The 22,022-nt window shown below is 47.6% G+C and overlaps 3 protein-coding genes across 12 annotated transcripts in view; all 3 read right to left on the reverse strand.

Annotated features, from left to right (window-relative positions):
- LOC118225974 (E3 ubiquitin/ISG15 ligase TRIM25-like) overlaps window positions 1-22,022 on the reverse strand; it is a 487,938-nt gene that overhangs the window by 434,128 nt on the left and 31,788 nt on the right. For 7 of the 8 annotated variants that reach the window (XM_035415153.1, XM_035415152.1, XM_035415148.1 and 4 more), the window contains exon 7: window positions 7,479-8,155. The exons of the other annotated variant lie outside the window; for it this stretch is intronic. The gene's annotated coding sequence lies outside the window, so the exon portion shown is untranslated. Of the gene's footprint in view, window positions 1-7,478; window positions 8,156-22,022 lie in introns of those variants that run through there. 8 annotated transcript variants of the gene reach the window in all.
- Window positions 51-13,061, reverse strand: LOC118225976 (tripartite motif-containing protein 16-like). 2 transcript variants are annotated; one of them, XM_035415163.1, is made up of 6 exons: window positions 11,379-13,061; window positions 3,737-3,832; window positions 3,271-3,504; window positions 2,976-3,135; window positions 2,814-2,864; window positions 51-1,313 (listed from the first exon to the last, which is right to left on the reverse strand). In XM_035415163.1, exons 1-6 carry the CDS (start codon window positions 11,967-11,969, stop codon window positions 1,192-1,194), a joined length of 1,254 nt encoding a protein of 417 aa, XP_035271054.1. In that variant the 5' UTR covers window positions 11,970-13,061; the 3' UTR covers window positions 51-1,191. The 2 variants fall into 2 exon arrangements, with proteins under 2 accessions (XP_035271054.1, XP_035271053.1); XM_035415162.1 differs by lacking the exons at window positions 51-1,313; window positions 2,814-2,864; window positions 2,976-3,135; window positions 3,271-3,504; window positions 3,737-3,832 and adding exons at window positions 7,619-8,728; window positions 9,488-9,538; window positions 9,694-9,853; window positions 10,015-10,248; window positions 10,487-10,582 and having other exon boundaries at window positions 11,379-13,054.
- LOC118225999 (E3 ubiquitin/ISG15 ligase TRIM25-like) lies at window positions 51-20,828 on the reverse strand. 2 transcript variants are annotated; one of them, XM_035415200.1, is made up of 8 exons: window positions 19,946-20,692; window positions 16,879-16,974; window positions 16,421-16,654; window positions 16,126-16,285; window positions 15,964-16,014; window positions 14,590-14,707; window positions 13,892-13,939; window positions 51-545 (listed from the first exon to the last, which is right to left on the reverse strand). In XM_035415200.1, the coding sequence occupies exons 1-8, from the start codon at window positions 20,534-20,536 to the stop codon at window positions 464-466; spliced, it is 1,380 nt and encodes a 459-aa protein (XP_035271091.1). In that variant the 5' UTR covers window positions 20,537-20,692; the 3' UTR covers window positions 51-463. The 2 variants fall into 2 exon arrangements, with proteins under 2 accessions (XP_035271091.1, XP_035271092.1); XM_035415201.1 differs by lacking the exons at window positions 51-545; window positions 13,892-13,939; window positions 14,590-14,707 and adding an exon at window positions 14,747-14,863 and having other exon boundaries at window positions 19,946-20,828.

Below are 22,022 nucleotides of genomic sequence, written 5' to 3' on the forward strand. Positions count from 1 at the left end.
CCAACGCACGCTGTACGGAATACTGGGCCGCGCGGTTCAGAGAGAAAACGCAGGGAGTGGAACAGATTTATTTTCACTGCAGATTCAAACAAAATCCCTGGGATGAGCCTTCGGGCCTTTTTATGGCGCCCCACTCAATCCCCCCCTGAGAGGTGAGGAGCAGCGAGTCTGAGAGGTGAGGAGCAGCGAGTCTGAGAGGTGAGGAGCGAGTCTGAGAGGTGAGGAGCAGCGAGTCTGAGCGGTGAAGAGCGAGTCTGAGAGGTGAGGAGCGAGTCTGAGAGGTGAGGAGCGAGTCTGAGAGGTGAGGAGCGAGTCTGAGAGGTGAGGAGTGAGTCCGAGAGGTGAGGAGCGTGTCTGAGGGGTGAGGAGCAGCGAGTCTGAGAGGTGAGGAGCGAGTCCGAGAGGTGAGGAGCGAGTCTGAGAGGTGAGGAGCGAGTCCGAGAGGTGAGGAGCTGCCCGCGGGTCATTTCCGCCGCCGGACCGCGGTCTTGATGATCCTGCGGCCTGGGATGGGCTTCTGTCCCGGGGCGTCTGCGCTGGGGGGCCTGCGGCGTGAGGAGAGGTCCGTGTTTATTTACAGCGGGGCAGGTGAGCACCGTTACGTTCTGCTGCGTCGTCGGTCGCCGCGGACGACGGGAATCCGCCAAATGAATGTCACGCGACGTAATTTAAGGGAGTGATTTCTACTGCCCTTCGTCTGACCGGGATGCCATGTCCTGTCTTTTTTCTTTAACATAACATAACATAACATAACAACATAACATAACATAACATAACATAACATAACATAACATAACATAACATAACATAATGACAAGAACAGGCCATTCAGCCCAACAATGCTCGCCATTTTCCTGACCAGCTCTTTACCCATCATGCCTCACTGCCGCCCTGCCAAGCAAAGCATTGTGAGGCACTTGGGGGTTTTGGCTGGATACAGGTAGTGTGAGCGTTCGTAGTGGGAGCTGCCAGCTAGCGGACCAACCTGTGAGAGGACATGGAGCAGCAGAAACAATTCTGAGTGAGGGGGGGGCGGGAGGTGGGGGAGGGACGTATGAGCCTTGAGAGGCTCGCTACCTTCAGCAGTCCCCGTTTCTGAGCTGATCTGACTGGCTGCATAAAACTCCCGTTCAGATCCGACGACTAAAAGGCCCCGCGGGCCTGCGCTGTGTGAGGCTGTGGATGCAGGTCTTACCGACTGTAGCCGAAGCCAAATCTGGGAGTGGCAGGGTGGGCGGGGCCAGTGGGGGTGGGCGTGGCACCGGAACCGCTGGCCCAGGCCGCAACATCACTGGGATCCCCAAACCCTCCACCTGCCAACCAGGAGAGCCTGTCAGGGGTGCTGACCATGAAAGCATAAAAATGTCCATCCGTCCATCCGTTATCTGTACCCGCTTATCCTGGGCAGGGCTGCGGCGGGTGCTTATCTCAGCATGCAGGCAGGGATACACCCTGGACAGGCCGCCAATCTATCGCAGGGCACACACACCATTCACTCACCCTTAATTCGCACACTCATGCCTATGGGCAATTTAGAGCCTCCAGTTCTACCTACCTGCATGTCTTTGTACTGTGGAAGGAAACCCGGGGTACCCGGAGGAAACCCACGTGGGATTGGGTGGAAACGCCACACAGAGAGTTGGTCTATTCCTGTGGGGCGACAGTGCTACCCACTGCTCTCTATGTGTTCGTGTGTTTGTGTGTTCATGTGTTTGTGTGTGTGTGTGAAGCAGGCGTAGTGTGTGTGTGTGTGTAGCAGTAGTAGTGTGTGTGTGTGTGTGTGTGTGTGTGTGTGTAGCAGGAGCAGTGTGTGTGTGTGTGTGTGCATGTGTGTATGTGTGTAGCAGGAGTAGTGTGTGTGTGTGTGTGTGTGTGTGTGTGTATAGCAGGAGTAGTGTGTGTGTGTGTGTGTGTGTGTGTGTGTGCGTGTAGCAGGAGTAGTGTGTGTGTGTGTGTGTGTGTAGCAGGAGCAGTGTGTGTGTGTGTGTGTGTGTGTGTGTAGCAGGAGCAGCTCGGCAAGTTCGCTAGTGAAGCACAGTAAAGTGCGGTAAAGGCCTCGTAGCAGGTTACCGTGACAGCATTCATTGGCAATGCAACCCTCAAAATAAATAATAATGATGTTGCCCTTAGCTAGGGGTAAATTTGCCTTTGGCTGACTTGTAACGCATTTGCCTACGGCATCTTTGGGCAAGTGAGAGGCTCGGGTTCAAATCCCACCTCGGACTCAAGCACAATTCTGTTACGTATGCATGTGCATCTGTATCTCCATAATAGTCCTACTTGACTTAAGAGCTGCCTTTGGTACAGCAGGTCAACATAACCTCCTCTGCAGGATAAAAACTTCAATTGGTCTCATGGGCAAGCTCTTTTGTGGTTTAAATCCTATCTCACTGATTTCAGTTTATTCAGGTAAACAACAAGTCATCTGAGAAATCACAGGTAAATTTTGGAGTACCACAAGGATCTGTTTTGGATCCTCTGCTTTTTTCTCAGAACATGATTCCCCTTTTTGACATTATAAGCAAAAATGGTGTTAACTACTGTACGAATACTATGCAGATCAGCTAAACCCAGTGGAGTTACCAAGATAGTCAAGCTATGGCAGTGGTTCTCAAACTCGAACTCCAGCTCTAAAACATGAAAAGCACCTAATTAAGAAAAATTAACATCTTGTTAAAATTCTGGGATTGCTGCTGAGGTTGGAATGAAAACCAGCATACACAGGGGTCCCCCAGGACCAAGTTTGAGAACCACTGAGCTATGGGGCCTGTCTTAAAGACATAAAGGTGGAGTGTTTGTGGAAACAGACTCACATTGTGTGAAATCCCCTCTGGTCATGAGTTTTGTGGTATAGACTCCCTTTACTGAGGAGGGGAAAAATAGAGAGAGAAAGAGAGATAATATATAATATATATATTTATAATAACATGTATTATAAAATTTACATTGGTTTTTACTGAGGTAAACGTTAAAACCTGATGTAAAAACTTTTATCAGTTCTCCCTTGCAGACGTCCTCCAGTCGCTCTTTCAGCTCAGAGACAGATTTCCTCACAGCCTCAAAAGAGACGTGTGGATCAACAGTGATCCTGGGTAAGTCTCCAGGTCCAGGAAGGGCACAGAGAGACTGACAGCTCTGCAGATGGACATAGAGAGAACACTCTCAATACAGATTCCTGTGCAGATGCCAGGAGCAGATCTTTGTAAATGAGGACCACACCTCACCATGTATTGTACATGTTGCAGACTGTCAGAGAGCCAGTGATGTTACCTGGAGGAAATGGATGTGATCCTCTGTGTGTGAAAGCTGCTCCAGCTCAGCGTCTCTCCTCCTCAGCTCAGCAATCTCCTGCTCCAGTCGCTCCAGGAGTCCTTCAGTCGGACTCACCTCAGCCTTCTCCTGATCTCTGATCATCTCTTTCACTTCAGAGCACCTTCTCTCAATGGAGGTGATCAGCTCATTAAAGATCTTCTCACTGTCCTCCACTGCTGCCTGTGCAGAGCGCTGTTAGGAGACACAGAGAGAGGAGGGCTGTATTTTAATGAGGCCTTTCACTCAGCTCTTACTGGGTCCCAGACTGTTCACCACAGTGTGGCTCAGTGGGATTGAGCCCCACATGGCTGGAAAGTGGCCCAACACAGGGCTCCTCACTGGTGACTGGAGGAGATCCCTGACTGAGCCCTGAAATGGCTCTTCCAGCAGCCAGCTTTTGTCTTCTCCTCTGGTCAGTACCCACCTTGATTGACTGCACAGCCTGTCTCAGATCCTGCAGCTCCTTCTCTTTCTCCTGGATTATCTGCTGGAATTTACTCTGTGTCACCCCCAGCTGTTCCTGTGGATAGATCATTTTTTCTGATCACATTACAATGTCTTAAACCGACCTAATTTCTCTGAATGTCACTTCTCCGCTGAGGTCACTCCACTGGCTACCGGTCGCAGCCAGGATCAGGTTCAAACCCTGACCCTCGCACTCATTGTACGTCGCTTTTGACAAAAGCCTCTACCAATTAAATGCAATGTAATGTAATTTAACAATGTTAAACTGTTCAATTAAAATTGAATATTTCTAATTATTTAAAATTCTATGACATGTTTTATGTACAGTACGTCAGTGTGTAGAATTATACTGGCCTCACAGTTAAAGCTTCTACGGCTGCATTCAGACCAGATCAGGCAATGCAGGTAAAACGGCAGTCCTCCCGTTCATTTGAATGGGGGTAGTGCGTTTAGGCTGCGGGACCGCATGGGGTGCAGAAAAAACCCTGCGGCGGCCGTGCGGGAAGAAGTAGAACCAGAATCAGCTTTTGCCGTAACGCAACCCGACGTCGCGCTGCGGTGGCCAATCACGGGCTGTATCCAGGCGGAGTTCACGGACCAAACGATGATACTCTCCCAGTTGTGTCCTTGCTTGGTTTATTTTGTGTACCCAGCTTAGACGTCTGCGTCTGGCTGGCAGTCTACGCTGCAAAATAACGATAGCAAGAAGCTTCCTTCGGTTTGCGTCCATTTGTTTGAGTTAGCGGACAGGAAATGGGGGGGGGGGTTAAAGTTCACAACATGACGTCACACAAATGGGCCATGTAGTGACACGCCCACACCTCAGCACAACCCTGCGGGAAGGTGCTGCATTGCCTGATCTGGTCTGAATGCAGCCTAAACTGTGCGAGCGAGCTAGCTGCTCCAGCCATGTTGATTCCCATTCAGGGAGTGAACAGGGGGGTGAGGGGTGTGAACAGAGCTGTCACAGAGAGCTGACTTGGGTTCACTTCCTGCCCTTACTGCTTTATCACCGTGGACTTCAGACCTGGAAACCACTTAACAAATGCATTTAGTAAAGTTTTAACAATGTGTAATTCTAACGAAACACCCTTTTTAAATTATGTTTTTAGAGAGGTAAGTAAAAGAAAAGAGACAACGCAGTAATGTTAAAAATCAATCAGAATCAATCAGATTTAAGCAAAAGAAAAGGGACAGCAACATAAAACATAAAAATTGTTCAGATTTAATACTTTTTCAGATACGCGAACCTTTCAGCTTCCTCAGTATTATTGTGAGCTAAATCATGATCGGGGAGTTTTTTTTATTTTTAATTTTTAAACGGGAACAGAACAATCTCAGCCTCCTTTTGTATTTTTTATTAATTCAAACAGGTAGAAAGGAGGGACAGTAACTGATGGATAAGGGACCACAGCTGAGACAGATCCATGATCCAGGTATCGAACCCTCGTTTGTGTGCGAGAAACGCACGTGTCTCGATAATCAATCACCCTACAGGCTCCAGCACACGTCTCACCACGGTCAGGGAAGTTTAACACGTACAATACATCTTACACAAACACAGATTTATATGAAATGCATGTGTTTTTAAAAAAATTTTTTAAAGATTGTTTCCTAAATGCTGCCTGAGGAAGATAATTGAGGTTTTGAAAAGTGTATCTAATAGCAGTGCAGTTGGACTTTTTCGCTCCTACTGCTAATAAATAAATATATTTTTTCAGCACTCTCCCAATTTTTTCATTTATTTGTTTTATTTTTATTTTTTCAAAAACATGGCGTCTGCTGTTTCGAGTTAAACTAAACAAATTTGGTTAAGGTCAAATTATAAAGCAATTACTGCTTGATACTTGTACTGAACTGAAAATTCTGAAAACTGTAAAAATGTATTAAGTATTTCTTGGGAGTGTGTTTTGAAATATTTTCAATATGTTCAATTCCAAACTGTTCTTGGGTGGTTAGGGTTAGGGTTAGGGTTAGGGTTAGGGTTAGGGTTAGGGTTAGGGTTAGGGTTAGGGTTAGGGTTAGGGTTAGGGTTAGGGTTAGGGTTAGGGTTAGGGTTAGGGTTAGGGTTAGGGTTAGGGTTAGGGTTAGGGTTAGGGTTAGGGTTAGGGTTAGGGTTAGGGTTAGGGTTAGGGTTAGGGTTAGGGTTAGGGTTAGGGTTAGGGTTAGGGTTAGGGTTAGGGTTAGGGTTAGGGTAGGGTTAGGGTTAGGGTTAGGGTTAGGGTTAGGGTTAGGGTTAGGGTTAGGGTTAGGGTTAGGGTTAGGGTTAGGGTTAGGGTTAGGGTTAGGGTTAGGGTTAGGGTTAGGGTTAGGGTTAGGGTTAGGGTTAGGGTTAGGGTTAGGGTTAGGGTTAGGGTTAGGGTTAGGGTTAGGGTTAGGGTTAGGGTTAGGGTTAGGGTTAGGGTTAGGGTTAGGGTTAGGGTTAGGGTTAGGGTTAGGGTTAGGGTTAGGGTTAGGGTTAGGGTTAGGGTTAGGGTTAGGGTTAGGGTTAGGGTTAGGGTTAGGGTTAGGGTTAGGGTTAGGGTTAGGGTTAGGGTTAGGGTTAGGGTTAGGGTTAGGGTTAGGGTTAGGGTTAGGGTTAGGGTTAGGGTTAGGGTTAGGGTTAGGGTTAGGGTTAGGGTTAGGGTTAGGGTTAGGGTTAGGGTTAGGGTTAGGGTTAGGGTTAGGGTTAGGGTTAGGGTTAGGGTTAGGGTTAGGGTTAGGGTTAGGGTTAGGGTTAGGGTTAGGGTTAGGGTTAGGGTTAGGGTTAGGGTTAGGGTTAGGGTTAGGGTTAGGGTTAGGGTTAGGGTTAGGGTTAGGGTTAGGGTTAGGGTTAGGGTTAGGGTTAGGGTTAGGGTTAGGGTTAGGGTTAGGGTTAGGGTTAGGGTTAGGGTTAGGGTTAGGGTGTCCAGTCCTTACCTGTCTTTCATTCCTTTCTGCTGCAGCTGAGACTGTATCATGGCCTCTGTGATCATCGTGTCATTACCTAAGCACTTCGGCTGCAGGGGAGCGGTGGTGAGGCACTTCCTGTATGAGGGGGTGCGGAGGTGAGGCACTTCCTGTATGAGGGGGTGTGGTGGTGAGGCACTTCCTGTATGAGGGGGTGCGGAGGTAAGGTACTTCCTGTATGAGAGGGTGCGGAGGTGAGGTACTTCCTGTATGAGGGGGTGCGGAGGTGAGGTACTTCCTGTATGAGAGGGTGCAGAGGTGAGGCACTTCCGGCATGAGAGAGTGCGGAGATGAGGTACTTCCTGTATGAGGGGGTGTGGTGGTGAGGCACTTCCTGTATGAGGGGGTGCGGAGGTGAGGTACTTCCTGTATGAGGGGGTGCGGAGGTGAGGTACTTCCTGTATGAGAGGGTGCAGAGGTGAGGCACTTCCGGCATGAGAGAGTGCGGAGATGAGGTACTTCCTGTATGAGGGGAAGAATATGACGGGAGACTCACAGAGGCCAAAGCCCTGCTTTTCATTCCGCCCTCCCCCAACGTCGCCCCCCCCCCCCAAGCCCTGTGCCTGTTTTAAGCTTCTCTTCCTTCCTCTAGTCCCCTCCACAAAATAAACATTTCTCTTCACACCTCTGCCACCGAGCTGTCCCACAAATTTAAGTAAGAGGGGAGAAAATAAAACGCGTTTCTTACCTCGCTAAAAAGCCAGGGTAGAGAGACTCTGAGAACGAATGACAAATTTCTCTCTCTCCCCTCAGAGAATGTGGTCTGGACTGTGCAGGGTTTGTAAAGGAGTTTTTATTGAAGGTCGAAAAGACTTACAGAACAACGCCCAACAAAACATACATGATACATTTCAAACTTATGTGAATCACAGCACTTCTACTCTGTACTGAAATCAGAGTCTTAAAGACATCACAATAACCCATCCTATTTTAAGGCCAGCCAGCGTCACATTGGTACGAAGGACACCTGAACATAAACTACAGAAGGACTTTCTACAAACAGTGTGATCATTACAAAGCATTTATAAAATTCCCGTGTGGAAGAAGCAGAAATGAAAGCAGAGGATCCTATTTTCTAAACCCACATATTTACCGTCTTATTCCAGCTTTACCTCTCTTCAGTTTTTGATCCCAGATTTTCAGGTTTTTTTCTTTGGAATGGGCAGTAGTGTTTGTGGACCTGTCCACTTGGTGTCACATCCTCCTGCAATCCAGTGGAATATCTGGGACTGTCGATTATGTCAGGACGAGTTTGGAGGAATGACGTTGAAGTCTCTTCCAGTTATGTTTTTATTTTTCTTATTTTACATGATGTTCAAATAAAAAATTCTCTAAAAAAAACAATTTAAAAAAATGTTGCACCTGCTGTTAAATTAATGTTCCCAATGTTTGAGCCCCTCAACAGACCCTGAAATTTAATATTTTATTTACATCTCAGTATTTCACTGCAGTGTTTTTCTCTCACTCTGATTACATCTGATCTTCCCTCTGCCTCATCCCAGATCACACAGTTTTACAGAGGATCCAACTCTCCAAACCCCAAACCCAGGATAGAGGGGCTGTTTGAATGTGGTCTGGACTCTCTGCAGGAGGGTCATTGTGTCAGAGACCCTGTAGAAGGATAGAGTTCCTGCCCTGTGATCCAGGTACACTCCTACTTTGGAGGAGGGGGGAACAGGGATTTCAGTGCTCTTATTATTGTGCAGGAAAGAGTAACTGAAGGCATTAAGGCACAAACTACAGGACTTGTTATTACGTCCCAGAACACAGTCATCACCCAGCCCTTTCCTGCAGATATTTTTATATGACACTGCTATATCAACCCCAACCCCACTCCACTCAGCCTCCCAGTAACAGCGTCCAGACAGACCCTCTCTGCACAGCACTTGGGGCCGGCACTCAAATCTCTCTGGATGATCAGGATATGACTGGATCTGTCCCACACGGGTCACCTCTCTGTTCCCCTCAGAGAGACGGAGGCGTTTATTCACTGTGTTGGGGTCCAGCGTGAGCTGACAGGAATCTGATGGAAGAGAGGTTAAGATTTAATATGAGGACAGGTCTATCTAAAGTCTACCTATGATACAGTATATTATTGTTTCTCATAGAGAGAGGCTGGTGTGTGTGTGTGTGTGTGTGTGTGTGCGTGTGTGTGTGTGTGTGTGTTTAAATAAATAATGAAATAAGCTCAGGCAGTGGTTATTGGCTCTCAGTAATTAACACTGGCCTGCCTGCTAAGTTACTGCTTAACCCTGTTTTCAGTTGTCACAGTTCCAGTACCTTTAATGACCAAATCTGCAGTGGTGGTTTGCAGTTTCCCATAAACCCACCGTCCGTCAGGACACTAAGGTCAGTCTTTTTTATCCTGGCCACAGCAGTAGAGCTTTGGCAGGAAATTCATTGCAGAAAATTGTAAATATGTGCACTTTACGGGGTGCGTTACTTGAGGTGTAGCTCGTAGAGGACTATACATGAGCTCATTGCACTCTGTGACATTGCCGGTTTGAATCCAGCTGCACTCTAAAGTCCTAAAAAAAGTCCTAAAAAATATATATATGTGTATATTGCCATCCAGGCAATCACAAATTTGATTTTGAATTTTCTGTTTGATGGCTCTGGAAAATCCCAGGACATATTTTCCTCAAATAAAATTTGGATTTAGCTGCTCCCCCCCCCCACCCCCCACCTGCAAGATGTAGAATGGCTAGCAGACTAGTGTGTGTGTGTGTGTGTGTGTGTGTGTGTGTGTGTCTCAGATGAGAGATTCAGAGCGAGCACTCACACTGTAAGAAATCCTCTCTGGTCCTGGGCTCTACAGCATGGACTTCTTTCACTGCAGGAACAGAGTGAGAGAAAAGGACAAAAAAATATATATATACATATGCAGGGGGAGATTTAAGGATGATGTCAACACATGGATTTAGAATATTATACTCCATATATTTGCTCCAATGTATCATTGGTTAAGGATTAAAAAACTTTAACAACCTGATTCAGAAATTTTGACCAGTTCCACCTTGCAGAAATCCTCCAGTTGCTCTTTTAGTTCAGAGACAGATTTTCTCACAGCCTCAAAAGAGATGTGTGGACTGACAGTGATGCTGGGGAAGTCTTCAAGTCCAGGAGGGACACAGAGAGACTGACAGCTCTGTAGACAGACAGACAGACAGACAGACAGACAGACAGAGAACAGTCTCAACTCAGATTCTTGTGTAGATGTCAGTAACAGATCAGTCTAAATGAGGAACACCCCTCACCACGTATGTACAATATACACAGTGCAGACTGTCAGAGAGTCAGTGATGTTACCTGGAGGAACTGGATGTGATCCTCTGTGTGTGAAAGCTGCTCCAGCTCAGCATCTCTCCTCCTCAGCTCAGCAATCTCCTGCTCCAGTCGCTTCAGGAGTCTTTCAGCCCGACTCACTGCAGCCTTCTCCTGATCTCTGATCAGCTCTTTCACCTCAGAGCGCCTTCTTTCAATGGAGCGGATCAGCTCAGTAAAGATCCTCTCGCTGTCCTCCACTGCTGCCTGTGCAGAGCGCTGTTAGGAGACAGAGAGAGGGGGGTTGTACATTTTAACTAGGCCTTTCACTCAGCTCTTCCTGGGACCCCAGACAGCCTGCTCCCCACATTGTGGCTCAGTGGGATTGAGCTCCACAGGGCTGGAAAGTGGCCCAACACTGGGCTCCTCACTGGCTGACTGGAGGAGAGCCCTGACTGAGCCCTGAAATGGCTCTTCCAGCAGCCAGCTGTTGTCTTCTCCTCTGGTCAGTACCCACCTTGAGTGACTGCACAGCCTGTCTCAGATCCTGCAGCTCCTTCTCTCTCTTCTGGATTCTCTGCTGGAATTTAATCTGTGTCTCCCCCAGCTGCTTCTGTTGATCAAGTATTTTTTCAATTATATCATAGTACAATGCATTCACATTTGTTAAATAATATCACTATGTACATTACATTACATTTATTTGGCAGACGCTTTTATCCAAAGCGACGTACAAAAAGTGCATTTCATGGTCATAGACAACTGCTAAACACAGGTTCAGTAAGGTACAATACTTATTTTGTACAGCTATTTCTAGCCAAGAACACAGTTTAGTTCACACAGTGAACATTATTCAGACCTAACCTCTGCAAAGCCAACTAGGCAGAAGAATAAGCTACAGTATTAGGACAAATACAAAGTACCAAAAGTGCTGGGATGGGGCAACATGTGTCATGAAAAAGGGGGGGGGGGGATGTTTATGTTTAACACTAAATATAATAAATAAACATCATCTTATTTGAAATTCTGCAGATCAGTTTGTGAAAGTGAACTGGTCTTTTATGTAAAGCTTCTACACTGTGTGAGTGAATTAGCTGCTCCAGCCATGTTGATTCCCATTCAGGCAGTGAATAGGGGGGTGAGGGGTGTGAACAGAGCTGTCACAGAGAGCTGACTTGGGTTCACTTCCTGCTCTTACTGCTTTATCACTGTGGAGTTCAGACCTGGAAATCACTGCCTTTTAAAATTATTTTTTCAAATGTATTCAACTTTACTTATAAATATATATATATATATATATATAGAAATTCAATAACATAACAGGTCTTAATTTTACATACCGTAGTTATAAGCTAAAATGATTACTGTAACAAAGCATGAGTGTCATGTTTACGAGCTCCAGTCCTTACCTGTTTCTCAGTCCTTTCTGCTGCAGCTGAGACTGTATCATGGCCTCTGTGTTCATCCATCGTACACAGATAACAGATACACTGCTGATCAGTACGACAGTAAACCTCCAGCAGTTTGTCATGATGAGAGCAGATGTTCTCCTGCAGGTTTCCAGTGGCTTTGACCAGTTTGTGTTTCTTAAAGGCAGGAGATTCATAGTGAGGCTGGAGGTGAGTTTCACAGTAAGACGCCAGACACACCAGACAGGACTTGACAGCTTTGCGCTTTCTCCCAGTGCAGACATCACACGCCACATCTCCAGGTCCAGAGTAACAGTGAGCAGGAGGAGCAGCTTGGAGTCCTGTCTTCTTCAGTTTCTCCACCACTTCAGCCAGCATAGTGCTTTTTCTTAAAACAGGCCTTGGGGCGAAAGTCTCTCTGCACTGGGGACAGCTGTAGACACCAGTATGATCATCCTGATCCCAGCAGTCCTTAATACAGCCCAAACAGAAACTGTGTCCACAGGAAATAGTCACCGGATCCTTCAGTAGATCCAGACAGATTGCACAGCTCAACTGGTCCTGATCCAGTAAAACTCCACCTTCAGCCATTTTACTGCTAACACTGACAGAGTTCAGTTTTGTTTCTCTGAAACTGTGTGACAGAGAGAGGGGGAGTGACTTCCTGGTTCAGCCCACAGCAGCAGGAGGTGTGGTGTTGGACAGAGGCCAGGCTGAACAGATCAGGGAGTGGAGAGAGAGAGAGAGAGAGAGAGAGGAAAGAGAGAGAGAGAGAGAGAGAGAGAGAGGAAAGAGAGAGAGGGAGAGAGAGAGAGAGAGAGAGAGAGAGAGAGAGAGAGACTTCCAACAGCTCATAAAACACACATCACTGAGAGCTTTGATGTGAATGTGATTTCCTGGTTAGTCTATGGGCTTCTTCTATTGGGTTTAATTCACACAGGACACATTCCACTGGCTGATGAGATTGCAGAGGGTTTTGTGGTTTCTTTTTCCCTGTTTGTGCATGGGCGTCAAAACCCCCAGTCCTGGAGGCAGCCTCTGTGTCCTCTGGCTTTTTGCGATTTACTTTCAATCAGCATCCAGTTTAGACCTTATTCAAGGGGCTGCGCACTCTCTAGCCAATCGAGGACTCACAACTAACCCTTAAATTACGACGCTGTGCGCTTCCTGGACACTTTTGGAAAGGATTAGCATTATAATGAAGAATCATCAAAATCTCGCTGTAGTAATGGGATAAGCAGCGGTGGCTTTTGCCTGCAGTAACGTAAATGGTGACGGAGCAATCAGCCCGGCAAGCTGTTTTTAAGTGCAGAACTGATCTCAGGCGACGGCCTTGTGACCCGTTTGCCGTCGCTAATGCCAGAAGGGCAGCAGACGCGTCGTTTTCACAGGGCCAATGCTCACTCTGGGCTCTTTCCGCTCTCTCGCCGTGGGCGTCCTTTTTCAAAGACCTTCTCCTCAAACCCACGTCATTCAGACGCAAATGACCGCAATCGGGGAACTCCGCCGTAAATTGTAAAAAAGCGACGTCAGAACCCAACGCACGCTGTACGGAATACTGGGCCGCGCGGTTCAGAGAGAAAACGCAGGGAGTGGAACAGATTTATTTTCACTGCAGATTCAAACAAAATCCCTGGGATGAGCCTTCGGGCCTTTTTATGGCGCCCGCCTGCGCATCCCGTGTTTGAGGGCGGTAACGGTGATGTGAGGACCAAGTCCGAGAGGTGAGGAGCGAGTCCGAGAGGTGAGGAGCGAGTCCGAGAGGTGAGGAGCGAGTCCGAGAGGTGAGGAGCAGCGAGTCTGAGAGGTGAGGAGCAGCGAGTCTGAGAGGTGAGGAGCGAGTCTGAGAGGTGAGGAGCAGCGAGTCTGAGAGGTGAGGAGCAGCGAGTCTGAGAGGTGAGGAGCAGCGAGTCTGAGAGGTGAGGAGTGAGTCTGAGAGGTGAGGAGCAGCGAGTCTGAGAGGTGAGGAGCGAGTCTGAGAGGTGAGGAGCGAGTCTGAGAGGTGAGGAGCAGCGAGTCTGAGAGGTGAGGAGCGAGTCTGAGAGGTGAGGAGCGAGTCTGAGAGGTGAGGAGCGAGTCCGAGAGGTGAGGAGCAGCGAGTCCGAGAGGTGAGGAGCGAGTCTGAGAGGTGAGGAGCAGCGAGTCCGAGAGGTGAGGAGCGAGTCTGAGAGGTGAGGAGCGAGTCCGAGAGGTGAGGAGCGAGTCCGAGAGGTGAGGAGCGAGTCTGAGAGGTGAGGAGCGAGTCTGAGAGGTGAGGAGGAGCGAGTCTGAGAGGTGAGGAGCAGCGAGTCTGAGAGGTGAGGAGCGAGTCTGAGAGGTGAGGAGCGAGTCCGAGAGGTGAGGAGCGAGTCCGAGAGGTGAGGAGTGAGTCTGAGAGGTGAGGAGCAGCGAGTCTGAGAGGTGAGGAGCGAGTCTGAGAGGTGAGGAGCGAGTCTGAGAGGTGAGGAGCGAGTCTGAAAGGTGAGGAGCTGCCCGCGGGTCATTTCCGCCGCCGGACCGCGGTCTTGATGATCCTGCGGCCTGGGATGGGCTTCTGTCCCGGGGCGTCTGCGCTGGGGGGCCTGCGGCGTGAGGAGAGGTCCGTGTTTATTTACAGCGGGGCAGGTGAGCACCGTTACGTTCTGCTGCGTCGTCGGTCGCCGCGGACGACGGGAATCCGCCAAATGAATGTCACGCGACGTAATTTAAGGGAGTGATTTCTACTCCCCTTCGTCTGACCGGGATGCCATGTCCTGTCTTTTTTCTTTAACATAACATAACATAACATAACAACATAACATAACATAACATAACATAACATAACATAACATAACATAACATAACATAATGACAAGAACAGGCCATTCAGCCCAACAATGCTCGCCATTTTCCTGACCAGCTCTTTACCCATCATGCCTCACTGCCGCCCTGCCAAGCAAAGCATTGTGAGGCACTTGGGGGTTTTGGCTGGATACAGGTAGTGTGAGCGTTCGTAGTGGGAGCTGCCAGCTAGCGGACCAACCTGTGAGAGGACATGGAGCAGCAGAAACAATTCTGAGTGAGGGGGGGGCGGGAGGTGGGGGAGGGACGTATGAGCCTTGAGAGGCTCGCTACCTTCAGCAGTCCCCGTTTCTGAGCTGATCTGACTGGCTGCATAAAACTCCCGTTCAGATCCGACGACTAAAAAGCCCCACGGGCCTGCGCTGTGTGAGGCTGTGGATGCAGGTCTTACCGACTGTAGCCGAAGCCAAATCTGGGAGTGGCAGGGTGGGCGGGGCCAGTGGGGGTGGGCGTGGCACCGGAACCGCTGGCCCAGGCCGCAACATCACTGGGATCCCCAAACCCTCCACCTGCCAACCAGGAGAGCCTGTCAGGGGTGCTGACCATGAAAGCATAAAAATGTCCATCCGTCCATCCGTTATCTGTACCCGCTTATCCTGGGCAGGGCTGTGGCGGGTGCTTATCTCAGCATGCAGGCAGGGATACACCCTGGACAGGCCGCCAATCTATCGCAGGGCACACACACCATTCACTCACCCTTAATTTGCACACTCATGCCTATGGGCAATTTAGAGCCTCCAGTTCTACCTACCTGCATGTCTTTGTACTGTGGGAGGAAACCCGGAGTACCCGGAAGAAACCCACGTGGGATTGGGTGGAAACGCCACACAGAGAGTTGGTCTATTCTAGTGGGGCGACAGTGCTACCCACTGCTCTCTATGTGTTTGTGTTTGTGTTTGTGTTTGTGTTTGTGTGTGTGTTCGTGTGTTCTTGTGTTTGTGTGTGTGTTTGTAGCAGGAGTAGCTCGGCAAGTTCGCTAGTGAAGCACAGTAAAGTGCGGTAAAGGCCTCGTAGCAGGTTACCGTGACAGCATTCATTGGCAATGCAACCCTCAAAATAAAAAATAATGATGTTGCCCTTAGCTAGGGGTAAGTTTGCCTTTGGCTGACTGGTAACGCATTTGCCTACGGCATCTTTGGGCAAGTGAGAGGCTCGGGTTCAAATCCCACCTCGGACTCAAGCACAATTCTGTTACGTATGCATGTGCATCTGTATCTCCATAATAGTCCTACTTGACTTAAGAGCTGCCTTTGGTACAGCAGGTCAACATAACCTCCTCTGCAGGATAAAAACTTCAATTGGTCTCATGGGCAAGCTCTTTTGTGGTTTAAATCCTATCTTACTGATTTCAGTTTATTCAGGTAAACAACAAGTCATCTGAGAAATCACAGGTAAATTTTGGAGTACCACAAGGATCTGTTTTGGATCCTCTGCTTTTTTCTCAGAACATGATTCCCCTTTTTGACATTATAAGCAAAAATGGTGTTAACTACTGTACGAATACTATGCAGATCAGCTAAACCCAGTGGAGTTACCAAGATAGTCAAGCTATGGCAGTGGTTCTCAAACTCGAACTCCAGCTCTAAAACATGAAAAGCACCTAATTAAGAAAAATTAACATCTTGTTAAAATTCTGGGATTGCTGCTGAGGTTGGAATGAAAACCAGCATACACAGGGGTCCCCCAGGACCAAGTTTGAGAACCACTGAGCTATGGGGCCTGTCTTAAAGACATAAAGGTGGAGTGTTTGTGGAAACAGACTCACATTGTGTGAAATCCCCTCTGGTCATGAGTTTTGTGGTATAGACTCCCTTTACTGAGGAGGGGAAAAATAGAGAGAGAAAGAGAGATAATATATAATATATATATTTATAATAACATGTATTATAAAATTTACATTGGTTTTTACTGAGGTAAACGTTAAAACCTGATGTAAAAACTTTTATCAGTTCTCCCTTGCAGATGTCCTCCAGTCGCTCTTTCAGCTCAGAGACAGATTTCCTCACAGCCTCAAAAGAGACGTGTGGATCAACAGTGATCCTGGGTAAGTCTCCAGGTCCAGGAAGGGCACAGAGAGACTGACAGCTCTGCAGATGGACATAGAGAGAACACTCTCAATACAGATTCCTGTGCAGATGCCAGGAGCAGATCTTTGTAAATGAGGACCACACCTCACCATGTATTGTACATGTTGCAGACTGTCAGAGAGCCAGTGATGTTACCTGGAGGAAATGGATGTGATCCTCTGTGTGTGAAAGCTGCTCCAGCTCAGCGTCTCTCCTCCTCAGCTCAGCAATCTCCTGCTCCAGTCGCTCCAGGAGTCCTTCAGTCCGACTCACCTCAGCCTTCTCCTGATCTCTGATCATCTCTTTCACTTCAGAGCACCTTCTCTCAATGGAGGTGATCAGCTCATTAAAGATCTTCTCACTGTCCTCCACTGCTGCCTGTGCAGAGCGCTGTTAGGAGAGAGGAGGGCTGTATTTTAATGAGGCCTTTCACTCAGCTCTTACTGGGTCCCAGACTGTTCACCACAGTGTGGCTCAGTGGGATTGAGCCCCACATGGCTGGAAAGTGGCCCAACACAGGGCTCCTCACTGGTGACTGGAGGAGATCCCTGACTGAGCCCTGAAATGGCTCTTCCAGCAGCCAGCTTTTGTCTTCTCCTCTGGTCAGTACCCACCTTGATTGACTGCACAGCCTGTCTCAGATCCTGCAGCTCCTTCTCTTTCTCCTGGATTATCTGCTGGAATTTACTCTGTGTCACCCCCAGCTGTTCCTGTGGATAGATCATTTTTTCTGATCACATTACAATGTCTTAAACCGACCTAAGTTCTCTGAATGTCACTTCTCCGCTGAGGTCACTCCACTGGCTACCGGTCGCAGCCAGGATCAGGTTCAAACCCTGACCCTCGCACTCATTGTACGTCGCTTTTGACAAAAGCCTCTACCAATTAAATGCAATGTAATGTAATTTAACAATGTTAAACTGTTCAATTAAAATTGAATATTTCTAATTATTTAAAATTCTATGACATGTTTTATGTACAGTACGTCAGTGTGTAGAATTATACCGGCCTCACAGTTAAAGCTTCTACGGCTGCATTCAGACCAGATCAGGCAATGCAGGTAAAACGGCAGTCCTCCCGTTCATTTGAATGGGGGTAGTGCGTTTAGGCTGCGGGACCGCATGGGGTGCAGAAAAAACCCTGCGGCGGCCGTGCGGGAAGAAGTAGAACCAGAATCAGCTTTTGCCGTAACGCAACCCGACGTCGCGCTGCGGTGGCCAATCACGGGCTGTATCCAGGCGGAGTTCACGGACCAAACGATGATACTCTCCCAGTTGTGTCCTCGCTTGGTTTATTTTGTGTACCCAGCTTAGACGTCTGCGTCTGGCTGGCAGTCTACGCTGCAAAATAACGATAGCAAGAAGCTTCCTTCGGTTTGCGTCCATTTGTTTGAGTTAGCGGACAGGAAATGGGGGGGGGGGGTTAAAGTTCACAACATGACGTCACACAAATGGGCCATGTAGTGACACGCCCACACCTCCACACAACCCTGCGGGAAGGTGCCGCATTGCCTGATCTGGTCTGAATGCAGCCTAAAACGAGCGAGCTAGCTGCTCCAGCCGTGTTGATTCCCATTCAGGGAGTGAACAGGGGGCTGAGGGGTGTGAACAGAGCTGTCACAGAGAGCTGACTTGGGTTCACTTCCTGCTCTTACTGCTTTATCACTGTGGACTTCAGACCTGGAAACCACTTAACAAATGCATTTACTAAAGTTTTAACAATGTGTAATTCTAACGAAACACCCTTTTTAAATTATGTTTTTAGAGAGGTAAGTAAAAGAAAAGAGACAACGCAGTAATGCTAAAAATCAATCAGAATCAATCAGATTTAAGCAAAAGAAAAGGGGCAGCAACATTGAGTAATTTAATTGTTCAGTAAATCTGAACAATTTTTATGTTTTGATTAATACTGAGGAAGCTGAAAGGTTCGCGTATCTGAAAAAGTAGTGTGAGCTAAATCATGATCGGGGAGTTTTTTTAATTTTTTTTTTTTAAACGGGAACAGAACAATCTCAGCCTCCTTTTGTATTTTTTTATTAATTCAAACAGGTAGAAAGGAGGGACAGTAACTGATGGATAAGGGACCACAGCTGAGACAGATCCATGGAGGTATCGAACCCTCGTTTGTGTGTGAGAAACGCACGTGTCTCGATAATCAATCACCCTACAGGCTCCAGCACACGTCTCACCACGGTCAGGGAAGTTTAACACGTACAATACATCTTACACAAACACAGATTTATATGAAATGCATGTGTTTTTAAAAATTTTTTTTAAAGATTGTTTCCTAAATGCTGCCTGAGGAAGATAATTGAGGTTTTGAAAAGTGTATCTAATAGCAGTGCAGTTGGACTTTTTCGCTCCTACTGCTAATAAATAAATATATTTTTTCAGCACTCTCCCAATTTTTTCATTTATTTGTTTTATTTTTATTTTTTCAAAAACATGGCAAGCCTGCTGTTTCCAGTTAAACTAAACAAATTTGGTTAAGTTTTGGTTAAGGTCAAATTATAGGTTGTGGGTTAGGGTTAGGGTTAGGGTTAGGGTTAGGGTTAGGGTTAGGGTTAGGGTTAGGGTTAGGGTTAGGGTTAGGGTTAGGGTTAGGGTTAGGGTTAGGGTTAGGGTTAGGGTTAGGGTTAGGGTTAGGGTTAGGGTTAGGGTTAGGGTTAGGGTTAGGGTTAGGGTTAGGGTTAGGGTTAGGGTTAGGGTTAGGGTTAGGGTTAGGGTTAGGGTTAGGGTTAGGGTTAGGGTTAGGGTTAGGGTTAGGGTTAGGGTTAGGGTTAGGGTTAGGGTTAGGGTTAGGGTTAGGGTTAGGGTTAGGGTTAGGGTTAGGGTTAGGGTTAGGGTTAGGGTTAGGGTTAGGGTTAGGGTTAGGGTTAGGGTTAGGGTTAGGGTTAGGGTTAGGGTTAGGGTTAGGGTTAGGGTTAGGGTTAGGGTTAGGGTTAGGGTTAGGGTTAGGGTTAGGGTTAGGGTTAGGGTTAGGGTTAGGGTTAGGGTTAGGGTTAGGGTTAGGGTTAGGGTTAGGGTTAGGGTTAGGGTTAGGGTTAGGGTTAGGGTTAGGGTTAGGGTTAGGGTTAGGGTTAGGGTTAGGGTTAGGGTTAGGGTTAGGGTTAGGGTTAGGGTTAGGGTTAGGGTTAGGGTTAGGGTTAGGGTTAGGGTTAGGGTTAGGGTTAGGGTTAGGGTTAGGGTTAGGGTTAGGGTTAGGGTTAGGGTTAGGGTTAGGGTTAGGGTTAGGGTTAGGGTTAGGGTTAGGGTTAGGGTTAGGGTTAGGGTTAGGGTTAGGGTTAGGGTTAGGGTTAGGGTTAGGGTTAGGGTTAGGGTTAGGGTTAGGGTTAGGGTTAGGGTTAGGGTTAGGGTTAGGGTTAGGGTTAGGGTTAGGGTTAGGGTTAGGGTTAGGGTTAGGGTTAGGGTTAGGGTTAGGGTTAGGGTTAGGGTTAGGGTTAGGGTTAGGGTTAGGGTTAGGGTTAGGGTTAGGGTTAGGGTTAGGGTTAGGGTTAGGGTTAGGGTTAGGGTTAGGGTTAGGGTTAGGGTTAGGGTTAGGGTTAGGGTTAGGGTTAGGGTTAGGGTTAGGGTTAGGGTTAGGGTTAGGGTTAGGGTTAGGGTTAGGGTTAGGGTTAGGGTTAGGGTTAGGGTTAGGGTTAGGGTTAGGGTTAGGGTTAGGGTTAGGGTGTCCAGTCCTTACCTGTTTCTCAGTCCTTTCTGCTGCAGCTGAGACTGTATCATGGCCTCTGTGATCCTCAGTAGTACACAGATAACAGATACACTGCTGATCAGTACGACAGTAAACCTCCAGCAGTTTGTCATGATGTGAGCAGATCTTCTCCTGCAGGTTTCCAGTGGCTTCCACCAGTTTGTGCTTCTTAAGAGGAGGCGATTCATAGTGAGGCTGGAGATGAGTTTCGCAGTAAGAGGCCAGACAAGCAAGACATGACTTGACGGCTTTGCACTTTCTCCCAGTACAGACATCACACGCCACGTCTCCGGGTCCAGCGTAACAGTGAGCAGGAGGAGCAGCTTGGAGTCCTGTCTTCTTCAGGTTCTCTACCACTTCAGCCAGCATGGTGCTTTTTCTTAAAACAGGCCTTGGAGTGAAGGTCTGTCTGCACTGGGGACAGCTGTAGACACCAGTATGATCATCCTGATCCCAGCAGCCCTTAATACAGCCCATACAGTAACTGTGTCCACAGGGAATAGTCACCGGATCCTTCAGTAGATCCAGACATATCGCACAGCTGAACTGGTCCTGATACAGAAGATCTGCAGCCTGTGCCATTTCAATGCTCAAAGTAACACAGATTAGTTTTAGTTCAGAATGTTGTTTAGTTTCTCTATGTCTGTGTGAGAAAGAGCAGGAGATATTTCCTGGTTTTGAGCTGACCCACCTAGATACTGGCCTCAGCCATTTTACTGCTCACAGTTACAGAGACAGAGTCTAGTTTCGTTTCTGTGAAACTGCGTGACAGAGAGAGTGGGAGTGACTTCCTGGTTTCTGCCCACAGCTGCAGGAGGTGTGGTGTTGGACTGAGGCCAGAATAACAGCAGCAGGGATTGTAGAGAGAAAGATGTGATCTGTCTGGTCGTACCTGTTTCTGACAGGAGGTCTGTTGATGGAGACGACCCAGCAGACCTGGGTCAAATACCTATTTGTTTTGGGTTCAAATACTTTTCTGTGCTCTGTTGATCTTGCCTGGTGCAACTGAGCCAGCCAGTAGGACCAGGAGATGGGGTCTGCTCTTTTTGAGAGTATGTCATAGGCTCCTATACACCAGACAAGATCAGTAAAGTGTAGAAAAATGTATTTGAAGCCAAAACAAATAAGGGTTTGACCCAGGTCTGCAACCCAGAGTACAAGGAGAGAGGAAACCGTACTGTACCAGCACAGAGCCTGCAGCAACTCACAAACTCCTACTTATGTCTTTTAGCAATGCTGTCATTTTAAATCAGAAATATAGAATACCAGTCTAATTCCTGCCTTGAGGAGAAAGCATGTGCGAAAGCATGTCTGATTGTCTGCAAACATTACCATTGCATGCGTGTACCACATTGCTCAGAACTCACTAAGAGCCTGGCAGGCCAAGGAAGACCTCTACAGCTGGTGACAGAAGAATTCTCATTGCAATGAAGAAAAATTTCCGAACAGCTGTCCAACAGATCAGAAACACTCTTCGGGAGGCAGATGTGGACCTGTCAGTGACTGCTGTCCACAGGTGACTTCACAAGCAGAAATTCAGAGGCTGCGATGCAAAATGCAAACCACTAGTTTTCTGAGTTTTCAGTGAGAAGAAAGAGAAAAGGATGGCTGGGTTACAGTCTGCCCAAGATTGAAAGCATGCAGATAAATCTGTGAAACAACGTGGTTGGGGGGGGGGGTGTTATGGTTTGGGCAAATATGGCTGCTAGAGGTGCTGGCTCACTTGTCCCCACTGATGTTGTATTTTCACTGTAACCGCTGATAAAAATAAAAGCCCCAGTCCTGGAGGCAGCCTTTGTGTCTTCTGGCTTTTTCTGATTTACTTTCAATCAGCATCCGATCTAGGATGTTTGCCCTGATTGGGTGATGCCGGGTTAAGGTTTAGGAGAGAAGGGAAGGTGGATCAGACTAATTTATGGCAAGGACTGGCCTACCTAAAGATTGCATTCAAACTTAAAAAGGACATGGGAAAGGGAAATGTTAGGCATGTAGGGTCTCTGACCCCTGATATGGTGTCCTGTGTCATCTGGTCATCCTCTTCGGAGGGGGTGAGACCCATAGATTGTCT

Source organism: Anguilla anguilla, chromosome 4, assembly GCF_013347855.1.
Source record: "Anguilla anguilla isolate fAngAng1 chromosome 4, fAngAng1.pri, whole genome shotgun sequence".
In the NCBI taxonomy this organism is placed as follows: Eukaryota; Metazoa; Chordata; class Actinopteri; order Anguilliformes; family Anguillidae; genus Anguilla; species Anguilla anguilla.

Excerpts from the sequence above, each read along its gene's own strand:
- LOC118225976 (XM_035415162.1), bottom strand. The coding sequence starts at position 11,969 with ATGGCTGAAGGTGGAGTTTTACTGGATCAGGACCAGTTGAGCTGTGCA. Across the intron at positions 9,539-9,693 it reads GGTCAAAATTTCTGAATCAG|TGAAAGAAGTCCATGCTGTA; the intron begins GTTGTTAAAGTT and ends CTGTTCCTGCAG. Across the intron at positions 8,729-9,487 it reads CAGAGAGGATTTCTTACAGT|ATTCCTGTCAGCTCACGCTG; the intron begins GTGAGTGCTCGC and ends CTCTTCCATCAG.
- LOC118225999 (XM_035415200.1), bottom strand. The coding sequence starts at position 20,536 with ATGGCACAGGCTGCAGATCTTCTGTATCAGGACCAGTTCAGCTGTGCG. Across the intron at positions 16,655-16,878 it reads AGGCTGTGCAGTCAATCAAG|CGCTCTGCACAGGCAGCAGT; the intron begins GTGGGTACTGAC and ends CTCTCCTAACAG. Across the intron at positions 16,015-16,125 it reads GATAAAAGTTTTTACATCAG|TAAAGGGAGTCTATACCACA; the intron begins GTTTTAACGTTT and ends TCCCCTCCTCAG.